The 19,453-nt window shown below is 40.6% G+C and overlaps 1 protein-coding gene across 1 annotated transcript; it reads left to right on the top strand.

The window, feature by feature from the left end:
• Positions 1 to 18,931, top strand: LOC128317867 (tripartite motif-containing protein 16-like). Its single transcript, XM_053231731.1, has 5 exons — positions 1 to 646; positions 2,090 to 2,185; positions 2,316 to 2,549; positions 15,609 to 15,780; positions 18,017 to 18,931. The coding sequence occupies exons 1-5, from the start codon at positions 53 to 55 to the stop codon at positions 18,553 to 18,555; spliced, it is 1,635 nt and encodes a 544-aa protein (XP_053087706.1). The 5' UTR covers positions 1 to 52; the 3' UTR covers positions 18,556 to 18,931.
• The last annotated feature ends 522 nt before the right edge of the window (positions 18,932 to 19,453 follow it).

The raw sequence follows: 19,453 nt of genomic DNA, 5'->3' as shown, positions 1-19,453 counted from the left end.
CAAAACCTCTCTCTCTCTCTGTGTGTGTGTATGTGTGTTTGAGTTCAGGAAAATGGCCGAGGCCAGTATTTTGGTAGATCAGGACCAGTTCAGCTGTCCAGTCTGTCTGGATGTCCTGAAGGATCCGGTGACGGTCCACTGTGGTCACAGTTTCTGTAAGGTGTGTATTAATGGCTGCTGGGATCAGGAGGATCGGAAGGGCATTTACAGCTGTCCTCAGTGCAGAGACACTTTCACTCCAAGGCCTGTTCTACACAGAAACAACATGCTGGCTGAAGTGGTGGAGAAAGTGAAGAAGAAGACTGAACTCCAAGCTGCTTCTCCTGCTCAGTGTTATGCTGGACCTGGAGATGTGGAGTGTGATTTCTGCACCGGGAGAAAACTCAAAGCCGTCAAGTCCTGTCTGATGTGTCTGGCTTCTTACTGTGAAATTCATCTTAACCCACATCTAGAACGTCCTGCTTTGAAAAAACATACATTAATTGAAGCTTCAGCAAAACTACAAGAGAAGATCTGCTCTCAACATAACAAGCTGATTGAGATCTACTGTCGTACTGATCAAACCTGCATCTGTTATTTGTGTACGATGGATAATCACAAAGGTCACGACACCGTCACAGCCACAGCAGAAAGAGCTGAGAAACAGGTGAGAACTAGAAATCTTTCCAAAATTAAATCATTTTAATTATATTTTCCCATCTAGAAACAGGTGCTAAACCATAATTTCAATTTGTGTATCAGTCAGAAGGATTCTATAAAAGCTTACTAAAATTGTATGTGTTCTGGTTAACAGAGTGTTAATTTTATCCTCAGTGATAATCGTTATGCGGGCAGATCGGTTAGTGAACATTTCAGCAAACACCAAATTGTGACAGGACGAGGCAGGTGAACACACACATACACACACACAGAAAAGAGAGAGAGAGAGAGAATTGAGGTAAAACAAACATAAACAAAGCTGTTACTATATGCTCCACTCTTCTGGGAAGGCTTTCCACTAGATTCTGGAGCGTGGCTATGGGGATTTGTGTTCATTCAGCTACAAGAGCATTAGTGAGGTCAGGCATTGATGTTGGAATTTTGAGGAGGCCTAGGGTGCAGTCAGTGTTCCAGTTCATCCAAAAGGTATTCACTGGGGTTGAGGTTAAGGCTCTGTGCAGGACACTCGAGTTCTTTCACTCCAACCTTAACACACCATGTCTTCATGGAGATCGCTTTGTGTACAGGTGCACTGTCATGCTGGAACAGGTTTGGATCTCTTAGTTCCTGTGAAGGGAAATTGTAATGTTACAGCATAGTGTAGCAAAAAAAAAAAAAGCCATCTAAGAAAACTTTTTAAAAAATAAAGCAAAAAAGAAAAAAAAGGATGAGATTTGTGAGTTACTTCATATAATGATATAATATATAATGATATAATGACTGTGCATTTAAACAGACATAAACTAGTACTTAGGAGCAGATCAGAATTTGAACTTGAACTGCTCTGGACTTGAGAATCTCTCTGCCAGGCATCCAAGACAGCACACCTTCATCCAGCCTTTTTACAACTTACAGTTCATTTTATTTTTTTTTTTAACTCTTCTGCGCCATGGGATGGGAGATCCATGTCACATACACAAAGCCCTGCCTCCAAGGACTACAGTGGCCAGAGTTCATCCACATCCAGCATTCATTCACTGGGCTAATCTTCCATCTGCTAGCTACCTGGACTCAGTGCACAGAGAATCCTATCATAACAAAAAAACCTATGACATGAAATCTACAGAACATTTACAGTTAAAACATAACTGAAAATTTACTGTATAACAGTGTCTTTCATTTTTATGGACTTCATTAATATCACTGAGAGTTAAGCTAATTTGTGAAAATTTGTATTTGAATTTACACCAGCCAAAAACCTTTTACTCTTTATTTTGCCACTCACTATAAGCAGCATGGAATTTATTTCTAGCTAGTAATACTACAAAATGCAGAAGCCATATAGAAATTCTACAACACTGTGCTGCCAGGTGATTAGGTATTGTGATGTAGGAACTAATAAAGATGAATGTACTTCATTAAGAGCTGAAAATAATTGATGTGTCCTCAGAGTGAGTTAAAGGAGGAGCAGATAAAATCCCAGCAGAAAATCCAGGAGAAGCAGAAGAAGGTGCAGGATCTGAAACAGGCTGTGAACACTATAAAGGTGGGCAGTGAGCAGAGACAGAGCTACTCCTAGAAACACACACAACATGGACAATGAGTCTTTTAGAGTCCCAGTAAGAGAGGGAATGATAGAGGAGCTTTAAATCTTGTGTCCCTGTGTCTCCTAACAGCTCAGTGCACAGACAGCAGTGGAGGACAGTGAGAGGATCTTTACTGAGCTGATCAGCTCCATGGAGAAAAAGCGCTCGGAGGTGATGGAGCTGATCAGAGCTCAGGAGAAGGCTGAACTGAGTCGAGCTGAACGACTCCTGGAGCAACTGGAGCAGGAGATTGCTGATCTTCAGAGGAGAGTCACTGAGCTGGAGCAGCTTTCACACACACACGATCACATCCATTTCCTCCAGGTAACACTCACTGTCTGATCTACAGAGCCAGCTGTTCCTCACACACTCTCTAAAGCACCTCTCATTAAAGCAATAAATGTCCTTGTCTGACATCACAAGTGTGTCTAGTGTTATCCTGAGATCAGGTGACTTCACAGTTTATTACTGTTTGTTATTGTTTAGTGCTGTTTAGCTTCTCTTTAACTCGACTTCAGTTCTTAGTTAAGTTCAGTAATATTAGTTTGTGGATTGTCAGTAGCTATTACTTCATTTGTCTGGTGTGTTTATCGTGACTGTTCAGCAATGAAGGATCACAGTAGCCACCAACACTGACTAATATATCTATTGTTTTCCTATATCTATGGCTATGACATTAAAAATTAAAAATTGGTGGCTCACAAGTCAGATTCATTATTTTTATATGATGTATCTGTGTAATGCATGCTAGGTAATGTAGTGACAGAACATTGTAAATTTGAGCACTTTAAAAATTATGAATTCTGCTAAAGCACTAAAACTGACAGACGCAACACTGCACTACAAAATCCTTATTCTTTTATATAAATGTAACTGCAGGAAAACTTTGTTTACTCATTTTGTTTTACATTTAAATTGCTTTCTGTAGGCTTTAGCTTCTGGACGTCACTCTCCCCCACTACACAGACCAGATTTTCACGCATCCAACATCACTGTCCATCAACATCTCTCATTTGATGGAGTGAGGAATTCTCTCTCAGATTTGAAGAAGAGACTCGAGGAATTCTGTGAGGAGGAATTCAACAAAATTCCTCCACATGGTAAGAGGAGCTGTTCCTGCTGGAGAAACACAATGATGGACGTCTTTACTCGCTCTGTGAAGTGTTATTTCTTAGCAATGCTCCTGCTTTCTTTTTGCAGACAGTTTACTCACCTGAAACTTTTAACTAAAATAGTGATTTAAAATGAATAAACTGACTGTAACACTTCTGCGTTGGGTCAGGAATGGGGAGGCGGGAGGCATGCTGAGGACAACTCAAAAGGGCTTTTCATTCTCTCTATTTTTACCTTCGGTTTTCAGCGGACTTATTCAAAGACACACACTCACACACATGGCTTTATGCTGGTTCTCTCTCTCTCTCTCTCTCTCTCTCTCTCTCTCTCTCTTTCTCTCCCTGGCTTATTATGGGAGGAACTGAAAGCAAAAACAGACACATTATTAAACTCGGGCTAATCCAACACAGGTGAGAATCATTACACGTAACCTGCCGGTTCAACACGCCTTCTCTCCATCCACAGCTCACGCTCAACCACGCCTCCGCTGCCACATACCCCCACCACCCGACTCAGGCCAGGGAGCTGTCCGGCCTGCAGCTGACTCCCCCACTTGGTGGAAGAGGTAATCCACCACCACCATCTGCACCCTCGGCCTGTGGATCACCTCAAACTTGAATTTCTGAAGCAGAAGATACCAATGACTGATCCACGCGTTGGCATCCTTCATGCAGGGCGGGACGTGATTGGATCAGAGGGTGAAAGGGCACCCCAGCAGGTAGTACCGGAGGGTAAGGACCACCCACTTGATGGCCAGACATGCCTTCTCTATGGTGCTGTACTTGGTCTCCCTCACCGGGAGTTTCCAGCTGATGTACAGCACGGGGCACTTCTCTCCCTCCACCACCTGGGACAAAACGGCCCCCAGCCCTCTGTCTGATGCGTCAGTCTCCTGAACAAAAGGGAGAGAAAAGGGAGAGAAAAGTCAGGTGAATGCAACAGTGGGCCCCCACACAAAACCGCTTTTACCTGGCAGAAAGCCCGCTCACACTGCTCTGTCAGCTGGACTGGATCTGGTGCCCCCTTTTAAGTGAGGTCAGTCAGCAGGCTGGTGATGTCTGAAAAATTAGGTACAAACCTTCTATAATAGCCAATAGCCCTAAGAACTGCCTCACCTTTTTTTTGTTCTTGGGTCTCGGGCAGGCCACAATCGCTACTGTCATAAATTTGCGGACGCACCTGCCCATGACCCAAATAGAAGCCCAGATACCTTACTTCCACCTGCCCATTTCTTTGTGCACATTTCTTTGGATTTGCCGTGAGTCCTGCCCATTTCAAGGATCTCAGGACAGCCCTCAGATGTTGTACATCTCGCAGATGCATTGTGCGGGTGGAGGATTCTGTCCATGAAACATCGCTCAGGCACCAAACAACCCAAAGGGAAGTGGACTGGTGTAACCCAAACGGAGTGGAAAAGGACATTTTTTCATGAGATATTGGAGTCAAGGGAATCTGCCAATATCCCTTAGTTAAATCCAGTGTTGATTAAAAGTGAGCCACGCCAAACCGATTGAGCAGCTCATCAATGCAAGGCATCCAATATGCATCAAATATAGACAGCGCTTTGACTTTTATAAAGTCCACACAAAAACAGACTGACCCTTTGGCTTTGGGCACCAAAACCACCATGCTGCTCCAGTCCCTGTGGGACTCCTCAATTACCCCCATGTTGAGCATATCCGGTATGGGCAGCTGCATACAATCACACCTGGAAAAGTCTCAGTGTAGTGTTCTACGAGGTCAGTGTGACCGGATAGAGGTGAAAACACACTGGAAAATTCCTCCTGCAACCTGGCAATCTGTGCTCTCTGAGACAATGAAAGGTGGTCTCCACAGGGACCGGGGTGAATTGGGGGATCGCTCATACTGCAAATAACAGGGGCTCAAGCCACTTATCCCAATTCCATGCATCATCAAGAAGAACGTCCGAATCATAGTTTTGAGCTTATGATTAAACCGTTCAACCAGCCCATTCGTCTGTGGATGGTAAACACTGATGAGAATTCCCGAAATTCGTAAAGCTTGCGTGTCCGTGACATAAACGTAGTGCCCTGGTCAGTCAGGATCTTTTTCAGGATCCAGACTCGGGAGATATAACAGAAGAGCGCCTCCACAACACTACATGCTGATATGTCGCGAAGAGGTACTGCTTCCGGATATCGCGTTGCATAATCCACCAGGACTAACACAATGTGATAACCTAGCATGCACCTTTCTAATGGCTTTACGAGGTCCATCCCAATTCTTTTGAAGGGGACCTCAATTAATGGCAATGGGTGCACCTGCAAACATCGCCGTGAATGCCCATCCAATAAAAACAGCCATGAAACGGTTCAGTGTTTTATTCTGCCTCTCCACCCAATGCTGGGCACATCCCACACCGTGCATCGCTACTGCAGGACCCATCCACATATATTTCTCTCACTAATTTCTGAAAACCTAGCCAATTTGTCCCCAGAATTATTGGACGGGTGAGGCTAGGACTAACCGCAGCCTCCACTCTATGCTTTTGCTGCCAGAATTGAATAATGACTGGCACCAGCGGATATTTGTGAATATCCTCATCCACACACCTCACCTTCACCACTCATTCATTTTCCAAAGTCCCGGATTGAATCAGGCCTTGATGGATGGTGGTCTGGCTACACCCTGTGTCCACCAAGGCCTGATGTGTACTCCCTTGCATACTCACTGACACATGGTATATTCCTGCTTGATAAGGGGAGGCTTGCTGTGTGTTAGGAATCCTGATCAGTATTCCCGCTTCCCTCAGGGAGCAGTGATCCTGGAATTGGCCCCCGTTTCTGCGGTGCAGGGACAGGGGGAGGGTGGGGAGAAAAGCGGGGGAATGAGAAAGGGAGAGGTAAGGGAGGGAGAAGAGGAGGGCTCCCTTCGGATATGCGGTAGTCCCCTGCAGTAGTCGGGCGACTACTCCGGCACCAATAGGTCGACCACTTCCTCGGCGCCGTGCTCCTCTGCCAGCAGCCATCTTCGGATCTCGATCTTCCTCAGTTCCCGTGTTTCAGCACCAGTGTAACCCTTTGGGGTTTGGTCAGGAATGAGGAGGGGGGAGGCAGGCTGAGGACAACTCAAAAGGGCTTTTAATTCTCTCTATTTTAACTTTTGCTTTTCAGCGGACTCATTCAAAGACACACACTCACACACACAGAGTTCTTTGCTGGTCCTCTCTCTCTTGCTCTCTCTCTGGCTTTTTACCAGAGGCACTGAAAGCACAAACAGACACACATAAGTAAAGTCGGGCTAATAATTAAGTGTTACCTCCCGGTTTGACTCGCATCCTCTCCCTCCAAAGCTGACGCTCGACCATGCCCCTGCTGCCACACTGACTATATCGCTTTAAACTGTTTCCATCTTTTACACAACCTGATGATGTTTTTTGTCTTCATTTCCAATTGTCTTTCCTTAGCTGCAGCAGTTCAGATCATTTCACCACAAGAGCCAGAGAGCAGAGAAGATTTTCTGAAACGTACGTCTAAAACACACACACATCCACACACACACACACAGTTTTTTCTTTAGTTTCATATTTAGAAATATGATTTTGTCTGTTCTCCTCCTCTCTCTCTCCCTTGGATATCTCCTTGGACATCAGTACACACACACAAATACAGAGCTGTCTTACTCTGTTAAGTAAACCCAACATGTTCACATTTTTCAGTTTGTTTTTCTCTTTTATTTTAGATTTCTCTTATCTGACTCTGAATCCCAACACAGCACATCGTAAACTCATTCTGTCTGAGAAGAACAGAGTGGTCACAGAAAGTGAGACGGAGCTGCGGTACTCTGATCATCCAGAGAGATTTGACTTCTACACTCAGGTGTTGTGTAAGGAGAGTGTGTGTGGATGCTGTTACTGGGAGGTGGAGCGGAGTGGTGCTGGTGGCGTGTTCATATCAGTCTCATATAAAGGGATCAGCAGGAAAGGAGAGGGTGATGAGTGTGTGTTTGGATACAATGATCAGTCCTGGGGTCTGTGGTGTTCTTCTTCTTCTTCTCTCTCTTTCTGGCACAACAAAATTAAGACTGAGCTCAGAGTTCCAGCATCCTCCAGAATAGGAGTATATGTGGATCACAGCGCAGGTACTCTGTCCTTCTACAGCGTCTCTGACACGATGAAGCTCCTCCACAGAGTCCACACCACATTCACTCAGCCTCTATACGCTGGGTTTAGGCTCTACTGTCTGCGTAGTGATCTTTCAGTGAGGTTGTGTGATCCAAAATCAGGTGTGTACATTCGAGCACAAAAAATGGCTCATTAATTTTATTTTAGAGTTCACAGGTGCTCATCCTTACCACTCACGCTCCTGACTCCACCCTCCATTCACAAACCGGCGCTTAATCATGCCCTCACCTCCACAATATAATTTTTTTTTTCTTCATCCTGATGTTTGATTTGAACATTAACTAAAGCTCTCTACCTGTATCTGCATGATTTAATGCATTGCACTGCTGCAACATCAGTGGATAATTGCATGAATGTGCAGATATACAGATGTTCCTAATAAAGTGGACAGTGATTGCATATTTTTAGCCTACTTAATCTATGGGAGGAAAAAAAACTACTACAGTGTCTTGAATATGATCTTTCAGAAAATCAACTAAACCTACAATTGACTTGTCTCAATACCATATCTTCAGTTTATATAAAGTAAACATACATAGTTGCAATATATTATGTTTAAGTGTCTTTTGGCTGTTTCCTGTGTTTATTTTTTTTTTCTTTTTGACATCAGTCTCCTTTTTGTGGGTCGTGATGATATATTTGTCTCTGCTAACTGTATCTGTCTGTTGTCTGACTCCAGATTTGGATTCTGAACATGACTCAGAGGTGTTATAAGAATCCATTCACAGGAGATTTACAGTTTTTCTCTACTGCTAAGACACAGCATTTCCTGATACCATGCGCCATTTTCTCAAAACTATAAACACAAAGCCAAAACAGCACACACAATATGGACAACCTTCAAACTTCCATGGCAAAACCAAATACACATTAAATCCTACACAGTAAGTCCTCATAGTACTGTAAAACACATGACTGCAATGCTGTAGAATTAGACCATAATATAGCCTATAATACAGTGCATAGTAATGAAATAATTGTACTCGTGTATATTGGACTTGTGTACTTATTGCTTATACTCTAAGTGTTGGTCTTTGACCATTGTTGAGTTCTGTTCAAAATGAACAGAGTACACTTGTTTCATTCTTACCCTGTTCTGCTGAAGTACACGGTAAATGGGGTCAAAGCTTATTTGACTGATTCCTTGAAATAAACCCTGATTTTCCATTATTCTCGTTTGAATTTCTCGCAAGTGAATGATATTGTTGGCTATCACCACGTTCACAAGTGTGGTTCCCCGTTCGGCTGACAACAGCAACGAACATGTTCTGCCTCCACTTGGTTCTTGTCTCTCAGTTCTGTAAAAACAGCATGAGTATTGTTTGGATACAGGCACCCCTATTTGCTGGGTTTGTGATACAGTAAGCACTGCATTACACTATACACTATAGCAATGCATATTCTTACATTTATCCTCTCTACACAGTACTATCCAATATCACAGGTCCAAGCAACAGAAACAACAGTTAGGAGAAGGGAGGACAACACTACAAATTTGCACTATGTAGTGTAGCAAATGCTATAGTGGTAAACTACCAATTTTCTAGCCTACAGCTAGAAGCCTACAGCCTACAGTTTTGTGTGTAGAGTTTTGTGAAATGATTCTTTCCACTGGACACAGAAGAAATTGTTCAGATGTTTGGCTCATAGGCTCAAGAAGTCCCACATGGTTTCACTCCCTCCAGCTAGCCTACATTCTGACTGGAGCTCCATCATCACACCTGAAGAGAACACTACAATTATTCACATAGAAAATGAACAACAATTATATAGAGATGTAGACTCTGTGGCTCTAGACCCACATATATTTTTAAATGGAAATATTAGGATTAATAATTGCCTTTTCTTACACATTGACATTCTTTTCAGTTGAAAGAATTTACTCCACTTCTGCTACTAATTTTCTCCTCTTACTCACTCACTCACTCACTCATTCTCATGTAGACCAGAACTCTGCTGGTGAAAATTCTGTTCACACAATTCTCACCAGTAAAACCAAACTCAAGTCATTTATATTTTAATTTGCAGCTTTATACAACTGTTCTGGTATATCTCAGAAAGCCTGACAGACTCTGTTCCAAATCAGGTTCATCAAATGCTGGTTTGTTTATGACATTTTCCAAGAATAAGGCACTAAAAAGACTGCTGAAGCAGCTGTACACCAAATATGCGGAACAGTTTACCAATCAATGACTGGCAGCCACCTAGTTTTAATGGCATTAAAAGCAGCTAGAACATTATTTATTCAGTGAAGCATTAAAATAGTAATAAATAGTTTTATTGGTATTATGACTATGTTCTTTCACTGTTTTACTATAGTGAAGCACTTTGACCTGCATTTTATGTCTGAAATGAGTTATTCTAATGACTGTTTGGTAAATAGACAGAGACCTTATCTTAGATCAGTACTTCTAGTTTAAGATGTTTGATGTGTGTCATGGTACTGGAATGCTGCCCTTCTTCATACTTTAATTACAGTTTTAAACTAAAACACCTTGCTGTGAAAATAATACATTTCTCTAAACACTGAAAGGCAGGTGTATCAAACTGAACTTAGGACCAAACTGCTATTAGAGCTTCCTGAATTTTACAATAATAACCAGAGTAATGCTCCAAAAGTCACAAATGTACCTGTCTGGGCTTAGAGGAGGAAAAACTCCAACCATTCACATGACCAAAGGCAATTTTACCAGAGGCATGGATGATAAGCCATTGTTTTCATAACTGTGATAACTTATGCCTCAGTTTCAGTAAGAAGCCAAGTCCATTTATACCAAGTGAAAGTAGGTTGAGGTCGAATGGAGAGAATGAGGAAGTGCCTGGGAAGTATGAGGTGATGGTCAAAGTGGGAGTGGGAGATGGGACAGTGGTTCATGACCTGGCTGGAGAGGCTAAACATCACAGTCATGCATTAATATCCTTTTTCTAGGACACGGCATAGTGCATATTTGATCAAAATTGATAAATCTTTTTTATATACACACAGAAGCTGCTAACATATAAAACTGTTCTCACACAAACATAACTACTGAAGAAGGCTTTAAACTGCTCCCTTTATGCACTCCATAGGACTCCATAGGTGTTAATGTCCTGTCACATTAACAGCTTTAATATTTAAATCAAGTTACATGATTTAAAGTTAAATGATTAAAATTATAATTGACATTATATCGCTAATGGTCATGGAGGTTCACTACACCCTCCTGGTTTAAAGCTCCACCCCCTAACACTTTACACCTCCACCCACTCTCTTTGTCACACTATAAACACAGAAGCTCAAAGTTCTTTCAGAGAAAAGAAAACTGATCTCTCTCTCTCTCTCTCTCTCTTTGCCTCAGTGTTTTTTTTTTTTCAGGAAAATGGCTGAAGCCAGTATTTCAGTAGATCAGGACCAGTTCAAGTGTCCAGTCTGTCTGGATCTCCTGAAGGATCCAGTCACTATCCCCTGTGGTCACAGTTTGTGTAAGGTGTGTATTAATGGCTTCTGGGTTCAGGAGGATCAGAAGGGCATCTACAGCTGTCCTCAGTGCAGAGACACTTTCACTCCAAGGCCTGTTCTTCGCAGAAACAACATGCTGGCTGAAGTGGGAGAAAACGCAAAGCTGTCAAGTCCTGTCTGATGTGTCTAGCATCCTTTTGTGAAACTTATCTTGATCCTCACTATCAGTCTCCTGCTTTTAAGAAACACACATTAATTGAAGCTTCAGCAAAATTACAAGAGAAGATCTGCTCACAAAATAACAGGCTGGTGGAGATCTACTGTCGTACTGATCAAACCTGCATCTGTTATTTGTGTACAATGGATAATCACAAAGATCACGACTGTCACAGCTGCAGCAGAAAGAGCTGAGAAACAGGTCAGAAATAGAAATCATTCTAGAATTAATTCTTCCTAATTATAATTCTTAATTAGAATTAACTGGTTTAGTCAGGTATAATGTTTAAACTTTAATTTCATTTTGTGTAATCATGTTAGTTGTAAACTGGAGAGACCTGAATATTGCAGCCAACTCCTATATGTGACTGGGAAAGCACACATATATATATATATATATGTGTATATATATATATATATATATATATATATATATATATATATATATATATATATATATATATATATATATACACAGTCAGGTCCATAAATATTGTGACAGTGACACAGTTTTGGTAATTTTGCCTCTGTACACCACCACAGTGGATTTGAAATGAAGCAGTCAAGATGTGACTGAAGTGTAGACTTTCAGCTTTAATTCAAGGGGTTTAACAAAAATATTGCATTAACCGTTTAGGAATTACAGCCATTTTTTACAGAGTTCCTCCATTTTCACAGGCTCAAAAGTAATGGGACAAACTAATATAATCATAAATATTAGGATTATTTTTATTACTTGGAGGTAAATCCTTTGCAGTCAATGACTACCTGAAGTCTGGACCCCATGGACATCACCAAATGCTGAGTTTCCTCCCTTGAGATGATTTGCCAGGTCTTTACTGCAGCCATCTTCAGTTGCTGCTTGTTTGTGGGTCATTCTGCCTTCAGATTTGTCTTCAGTAAGTGAAAAGCAGCTCAGGTGGGTTGAGGTCAGGTGACTGACTCGGCCATTTAAGAACATTTAATTTCCAAGCTCTTGGGCTGCTTTCACAGTATGTTTTGGGTTGTTATCCATCTGTACTGTGAAGCGCTGTACTATCAGTTTTGCAGCATTTGACTGAATCTGAGCAGAAAGAATAGCTCTGTACACTTCAGAATTCATCCTGCTACTTCTATCAACAGTCACATTATCAATAAACCCCAGTGACCCAGTTCCATTGGCTGCCAAACATGCCCATGCCATAACACTGCCTCCACATGTTTGACGGATGATGTGGTATGCTTTGGATCATGAGCCCTTCCTTTCCTTCTCCATACTTTTCTCTTCCCATCATTCTGGTACAAGTTAATCTTGCATCAGAACTGGTCAGGCTTTTTTTAGAGGTTTTTTAGCAAAGTCTAATCTGGCCTTTTTGTTCTTGAGTGTTATCAGCGGTTTGCATCTTGAGGTAAACCGTCTGTATTTACATTCATGAAGGTGGCTCTTGATTGTAGACTTTGACAATGATAGGCCTACCTCCTCCAGAGTGTTCCTGACTTGGCTAGATGTTGTGAAGGGGTTGTTCTTCAATAAGAAAAGAATTCTGCAATCATCCACTTTAGTTGTTTTCTGTGGTCTCCCAGGCCTTTTGGTGTTGCTGAGCTCGCCAGTGCATTCCTTCTTTTTAAGAATGCACCAAATTGTTGATTTGGCCCTCCTAAAGTTTCTGCTATCTCTCTGATAGGTCTGTTTTGGTTTTTCAGCCTAATGATGGCCTCCTTCACTTGCATCAACACGTCTTTGGATGGCATATTGAGAGTTCCCATGAACAGCTACCAAATGCAAATTCAACACTTGGAATCAGCTCCAGACCTTTTATCTCCTTAATTTATCATGATATAAGGAGGAAACAGGCCACAGCTGGCCATGAAACTGCTTATCAGTCAGTTGTCCCATTACTTTTGAGCCTGTGAAAATGGAGGAACTCTGTAAAAAATGGCTGTAATTCCTAAACGGTTAATGCAATATTTTTGTTAAACCCCTTGAATTAAAGCTGAAAGTCTATGCTTCAGTCACATCTTGACTGCTTCATTTAAAATCCACTGTGGTGGTGTACGGAGGCAAAATTACCAAAACTGTGTCACTGTCCCAATATTTATGGACCTGACTGTATATATGTGTATATATATATATATATATATATATATATATATATATATATATATATATATATATGTATATATATATAGATAGATAGATAGATAGACAGACAGATAGACAGACTTTATTGATCCCATGAGGGAAATTCTTGTTTTACAGCAGCATGGTCAGTAGCAAGGGCACACACACACACATACACAGAGAGAGAGAGAGAGAGAGAGAGAGAGAGAGAGAGAACTGAGGTAAAGCAAACATAAACAAAGCTGTTATAATAAGCTCCACTCTTCTGGGAAGGCTTTCCACTAGATTTTGGAGCGTGGCTGTGGGGATTTGTGTTCATTCAGATACAAGAGCATTAGTGAGATCAGGCGCTGACATTGGGATGTCAAAGAGGCCTGGGGTACAGTCAGTGTTCCAGTTCATCCAAAAGGTGTTCACTGGGGTTGAGTTTAAGGCTCTGTGCAGGACACTCAAATTCTTCCACTCCAAACTTAACACACCATGTCTTCATGGAGCTCGCTTTGTGCACAGGGACATTGTCATGCTGGAACAGGTTTGGATCTCTTAGTTCCAGTGAAGGGAAATTGTAATGTTACAGCATACAAGGACATTCTATACAATTGTGTGTTTGCAACCTTGTAGCAACAGTTTGGGGAAGAACCACATATGGGTGTAATGGTCAGGTGTGCACAAACATTTGACAATATAGTGTAGCAAAAAAAAAAAGCCCTTTAAAGAAAAAAAAAGCAAAACGAGAAAAAAAGTATGAGATTTGTGTGTTACTTCATATAAGATGATACAATGACTATGCATTTAAACAGGCTTAAACCAGTACTTAAACACATCCTAGACACCAGACAGGTGCAGATCACTGAGGAGACAGAAGATTGGAGTTGAATTTGATCTTGAACTCTGGACTTCAGAATCTCTCTTGGAGGCATCCAAGAAAGCACATATCTATATCAATTTTATGGACTTCATTAGTATCACTCAGAATAAAGCTAATTTGTGAATATTTTATTGTTAAAAGCACAATACAAATAAATTTGAATTAAGTTAGCAGCAGTTGTTTTGGTAATCAGTCTGGCAGTCTTTACACCAAAACCTCCATTTTTACTCTTTATTTTGCCACTCACTATAAGCAGCATGGACGTTATTTCTAGCTAGTAACACTACAAAATGCCGTAACCATATAGAAATTCTACAACACTGTGCTGCCAGGTGATTAGGTATTGTGATGTAGGAATTAATGAAGATGAATGTACTTTATAAAAGAGCCGAAAATAATTTATGTGTCCTCAGAGTGAGTTAAAGAAGGAGCAGAAGAAATCCCAGCAGAGAATCCAGGAGAAGCAGAAGAAGGTGAAGGAGCTGAAACAGGCTGTGAACACTATAAAGGTGAGCAGTGAGCAGAGACAGAGCTGCTCCTAGAAACACACACAACATGGACAACCAGTCATTTAGAGTCCCAGTAAGAGAGGGAATGACAGATGAGCTTTAAATCTTGTGTGTGCGTGTGTGTGTGTGTGTGTGTGTCTCCTAACAGCTGAGTGCACAGACAGCAGTGGAGGACAGTGAGAGGATCTTTACTGAGCTGATCAGCCCCATGGAGAAAAAGCGCTCGGAGGTGACGGAGCTGATCAGAGCTCAGGAGAAGGCTGAACTGAGTCGAGCTGAACGACTCCTGGAGCAACTGGAGCAGGAGATTAGTGATCTTCAGAGGAGAGTCACTGAGCTGGAGCAGCTTTCACACACACGCGATCATATCCATTTCCTCCAGGTAACACTCACTGTCTGATCTACAGAGTCAGCTGTTCCTCACACACTCTCTAAAACACCTCTCATTAAAGCAAGAATAAATGTCCCTGTCTGACATCACAAGTGTGTCTGGTGTTATCCTGAGATCAGGTGACTTCACAGTTTATTACTGTTTGTTATTGTTTAGTGCTGTTTATCTTCTCTTTAACTCGACTTCAGTTCTTAGCTAAGTTCAGTAATATTAGTTTGTGGATTTGAGATCGAGTAGCTATGACTTCATTTGTCTGGTGTGTTTATCGTGACAGTTGAGCAATGAAGGATCACAGTAGCCCCAACACTGACTAATGTATCTACTGTTTTCCTATATCTATGGCTACGACATTAAAAATTAAAAATTGGTGGCTCATAAGTCAGATTCATTATTTTTACATGATGTATCTGTGTAATGCATGCTAGGTAATGTAGTGACAGAACATTGTAAATTTGAGCACTTTAAAAATTATGAATTCTGCTAAAGCACTGAAACTGACAGACGCAACACTGCACTACAAAATCCTTATTCTTTTATATAAATGTAACTGCAGGAAAACTTTGTTTACTCATTTTGTTTTACATTTAAATTGCTTTCTGTAGGCTTTAGCTTCTGGACGTCAGTCTCCCCAACTACACAGACCAGATTTTCACACATCCAGCATCACTGTCCATCAACATCTCTCATTTGATGGAGTGAGGAATTCCCTCTCAGATTTGAAGAAGAGACTCGAGGAATTCTGTGAGGAGGAATTCAACAAAATCCCTCCACATGGTAAGAGGAGCTGTTCCTGCTGGATAAACACAATGATGGACGTCTTTACTCGCTCTGTGAAGTGTTATTTCTTAGCAATGCTCCTGCTTTCTTTTTGCAGACAGTTAACTCACCTGACACTTAAACTAAAATACTGATTTAAAATGAATAAACTGACTGTATCACTTTAAACTGTTTCCATCTTTTACACAACCTGATGATGCTTTTTGTCTTCGTTTCCATTTTTCTTTCCACAGCTTCAGCAGTTCAGACCATTTCACTACCGGAGCCACAGAGCAGAGAAGATTTTCTGAAATGTATGTCTAAAGTACACACACACACACACACACACACACACACACACAGAGTGGTGATTTGTAGGACCTTTTTCCAGTATGTAGTATATGTGAGGTCCACCCTCACACACACCAGCTGTTTTTATTCCTTGTGGGGACCAAATGCACTTTAAGTAATAAGAAATATTTTTTTTCCCCAGTGATACTAACAAAATTATTAATCCAGAATGATGTTTACCTTCTGAACAACTTTTATTGGCATACTGAATAGCAAATGTAACAGCAGGTATGCATATAAAAGCAGAAACAGACATCATTTTAACCTACAAACACAATTCTTACCTTAGAAACAGGCATGTTAAACAGACATTTTTGTATTTTATTTAAGTTCTAAGCAGATCTAGGTCAAGAGCTTAAGTTAATGTTCACGTCAAACATCAGAATGAAGAAAAAGTGTGATCTCTGTGACTTTAACGTGGACGTTGGTGCCAGATGAGCTGGTTTGAGTATTTCAGAAACTGTTGATCACCTGGGATTTTGACACACTACAGTCTGTAGAGTTTACACAGAAAAACAAAAAACATTGAGGTTTTCCTGATTTTGATGTTTGATGTGAAAATTAACTGAAGCTCTTGACCTGTATCTGCATGATTTTATACATTGTGCTGCTGCCACATGATTGGCTGATTCGATAACTGCATAAGTGAGCAGGTGTACAGGTGTTCCTATTAAAGTGGACAGTAAGTGTAAAGAACCTCTAGCACACTAGCGATTACAAAAAAAAAAAGTCTTTGTGCCGCATGTTGAAAAGATGCATAGGGTGCAAGAAGCACCAGGTTTCCATCCCAGGACTGGTCATGTGACTCATGTGAATCAGTAAGCATCACTCTAACTGTGTCACTGCCCCACTACACTGATCTCACTGCATTAGATATGGCTGCTGTCAGACTCAGCTGTCTTTACTAAATGCAGAGAGAACATGCAGGAAAGAGCAACAATATGTCATGTGGTGTTATTGATGTCATTACTGTTCTCATGCACCAACATGAGGTAATAAAATTAGAAATGCTATAAGGCACAGTCTTACCTGTAGAGGGGTTTATGTGTTTAGCTTCAAACACACATGCTGTGTCAGTGGTATTGACTGCATGCTGTACTGCATCACCATCTTCTGCTACAGAGATAAAGAGCATTTAATTTCCTCTAATCAAACCTTCGTTTTATTAGATGTGGTTTTTTTTATGTAATTTACATGCCATATTAAAGATTTTTGAAATATATATATTTACACATTATGTGTGCCAGAACACTACTGTCTACTACTATCATCTGCAATACTTGTTATGTTTAATATATTTAATAAAATTTGCTGGGTTAATTACAGATTTAAAAAAAAAAACCACTCTGAAAGGACTTGCCCTAAATAATAATAATAATAATAATAATAATAATAAATGAAACAGTACTTTTCAGACATGATGGTCATGGTGTAAGGTGTGTCTAGCTGAGTGTTAGGGTTACTAGGAGAACACTTTGATAATCTGACTGTGCATTTCCTCTCATTAGGAGGACAGTATTAGTGCACCACAGTTATCCAGCGAGCTGCTACACTAACTTCTCAAACTTTCTGCACACGTTTCCATAATATTAGTTCTTTTTCATTCTTATTTTTTAACCAGAAACAAATAACACGCTTACCTTGTATGTCACGTTCGTCTTCTGTTAAACTCACATTGGCTCTTTCTAAAATGTAAATTAGTAATGGTGGAGGTGCCTCCTCATGGGAAATGTAGTCCATTAGCACTTCCGGGTACGCTTCTTTGTATTGATAAAAGGATGGTGAAAAACTACAACTCTCTGGTTAAATATTAAAAACCAAACTATTATACTGGCTATACACTTAGCGCTTACACTTTTAATAAAACATGCCATGTTCAGTTTGTTTTTCTCTTTTATTTCAGATTTCTGTTATCTGACTCTGGATCCCAACACGGCACATCGTAACCTCATTCTGTCTGAGAAGAACAGAGCGGTGAGATACAGTAAGAGCGAGCAGCAGTACTCTGATCATCCAGAGAGATTTGATTACTGGCCTCAGGTGTTGTGTAAGGAGAGTGTGTGTGGACGCTGTTACTGGGAGGTGGAGTGGAGCAGTGATGATGTGTTCATATCAGTCTCATATAAAGATATCAGCAGGAAAGGACGGGGTAATGAGTGTGTGTTTGGATACAACAATCAGTCCTGGAGTCTGTGGTGTTCTTCTTCTTCTTCTCTCTGTTTCTATCACAACAACATTAAGACTGATCTCAGAGTTCCATCATCCTCCAGAATAGGAGTGTATGTGGATCACAGTGCAGGAACTCTGTCCTTCTACAGCGTCTCTGACACGATGAAGCTCCTCCACAGCATCCACACCACATTCACTCAGCCTCTATACGCTGGGTTCAGGATCTATTTGTTAGATGAAGATCTAACTGTGAGATTGTGTGATCCAAAATAAAGTGTGTAGTGTTTTATGTAAAATTCCTGCACACTGCCACATTGCTGCTCAGTCATCTGTCTCACTAGCAGACAATCCATCTGCACAAAAACACACTCATTTAAATGTATTCATTAAAACAGATTAGTCATTTTACAATAATTAAAAAGGAAATGTTAAAGATGAACTGTCAGACAAGAAACTAGTAAAATTTCAGAAGAAAAGGATGGAGGAGTGAGAAGTGCAGCGCGCGAGCTGTGTGAGTTGTGCTGAAATCGGTGACGCAGAGAAATCTGTGACTAGAGGTCACTGTTCAGTAAATGTTCAAGATTGCAGCTTCTGTCTTTTCTGTTTGTGTTTTATGATTGTGATTGTTAATTAAACAATGTGTACTCCACCCACATGCTCCTGTGTGTTTATTGGGACTGATTTTAATTATTTTTTGTGTGTCTTTTACCATTGTGGTTCTTATTTATGTATAAAATGTATTATTAAAATAATATTAACTATTATTACTGTTGATCTTAGTAATACTATTTTTACTTTCTGTCTTACTACCACAAAGATAAGCTCAGTAGTTTTACTACAACTAAAGAGCAAATGTTAAAAACTGGCAAACAACTAATAATAATTTTAAAAAATCATCAGATGATATCTCATGACCTTAGTATTAAGACCATTCTATCTGGCCATTTCTTAACAGGCAATCTTTTAATCTCATCAAGTAACTAATAAACAGTAATAAAGACAGAAAGAAATTTTTAACAATTTAAAACCACATTAAATCATATATACTTTTGAATACATTTTCTAGATGTATTCTGTTTTTCCCCCAAATTTTTCTTTATTATTTAATTTAGTCTCGGCAATTGTCACCTACCAGCTAGCTCTCCGCTTTCACACGACAACACCATCCTGG

This window comes from Pangasianodon hypophthalmus, chromosome 30, assembly GCF_027358585.1.
Source record: "Pangasianodon hypophthalmus isolate fPanHyp1 chromosome 30, fPanHyp1.pri, whole genome shotgun sequence".
NCBI classification, from domain to species: Eukaryota; Metazoa; Chordata; class Actinopteri; order Siluriformes; family Pangasiidae; genus Pangasianodon; species Pangasianodon hypophthalmus.
The sequence above is the reverse complement of the archived record's forward strand: the minus strand, read 5'-3'. Positions and strand labels throughout refer to the sequence as shown.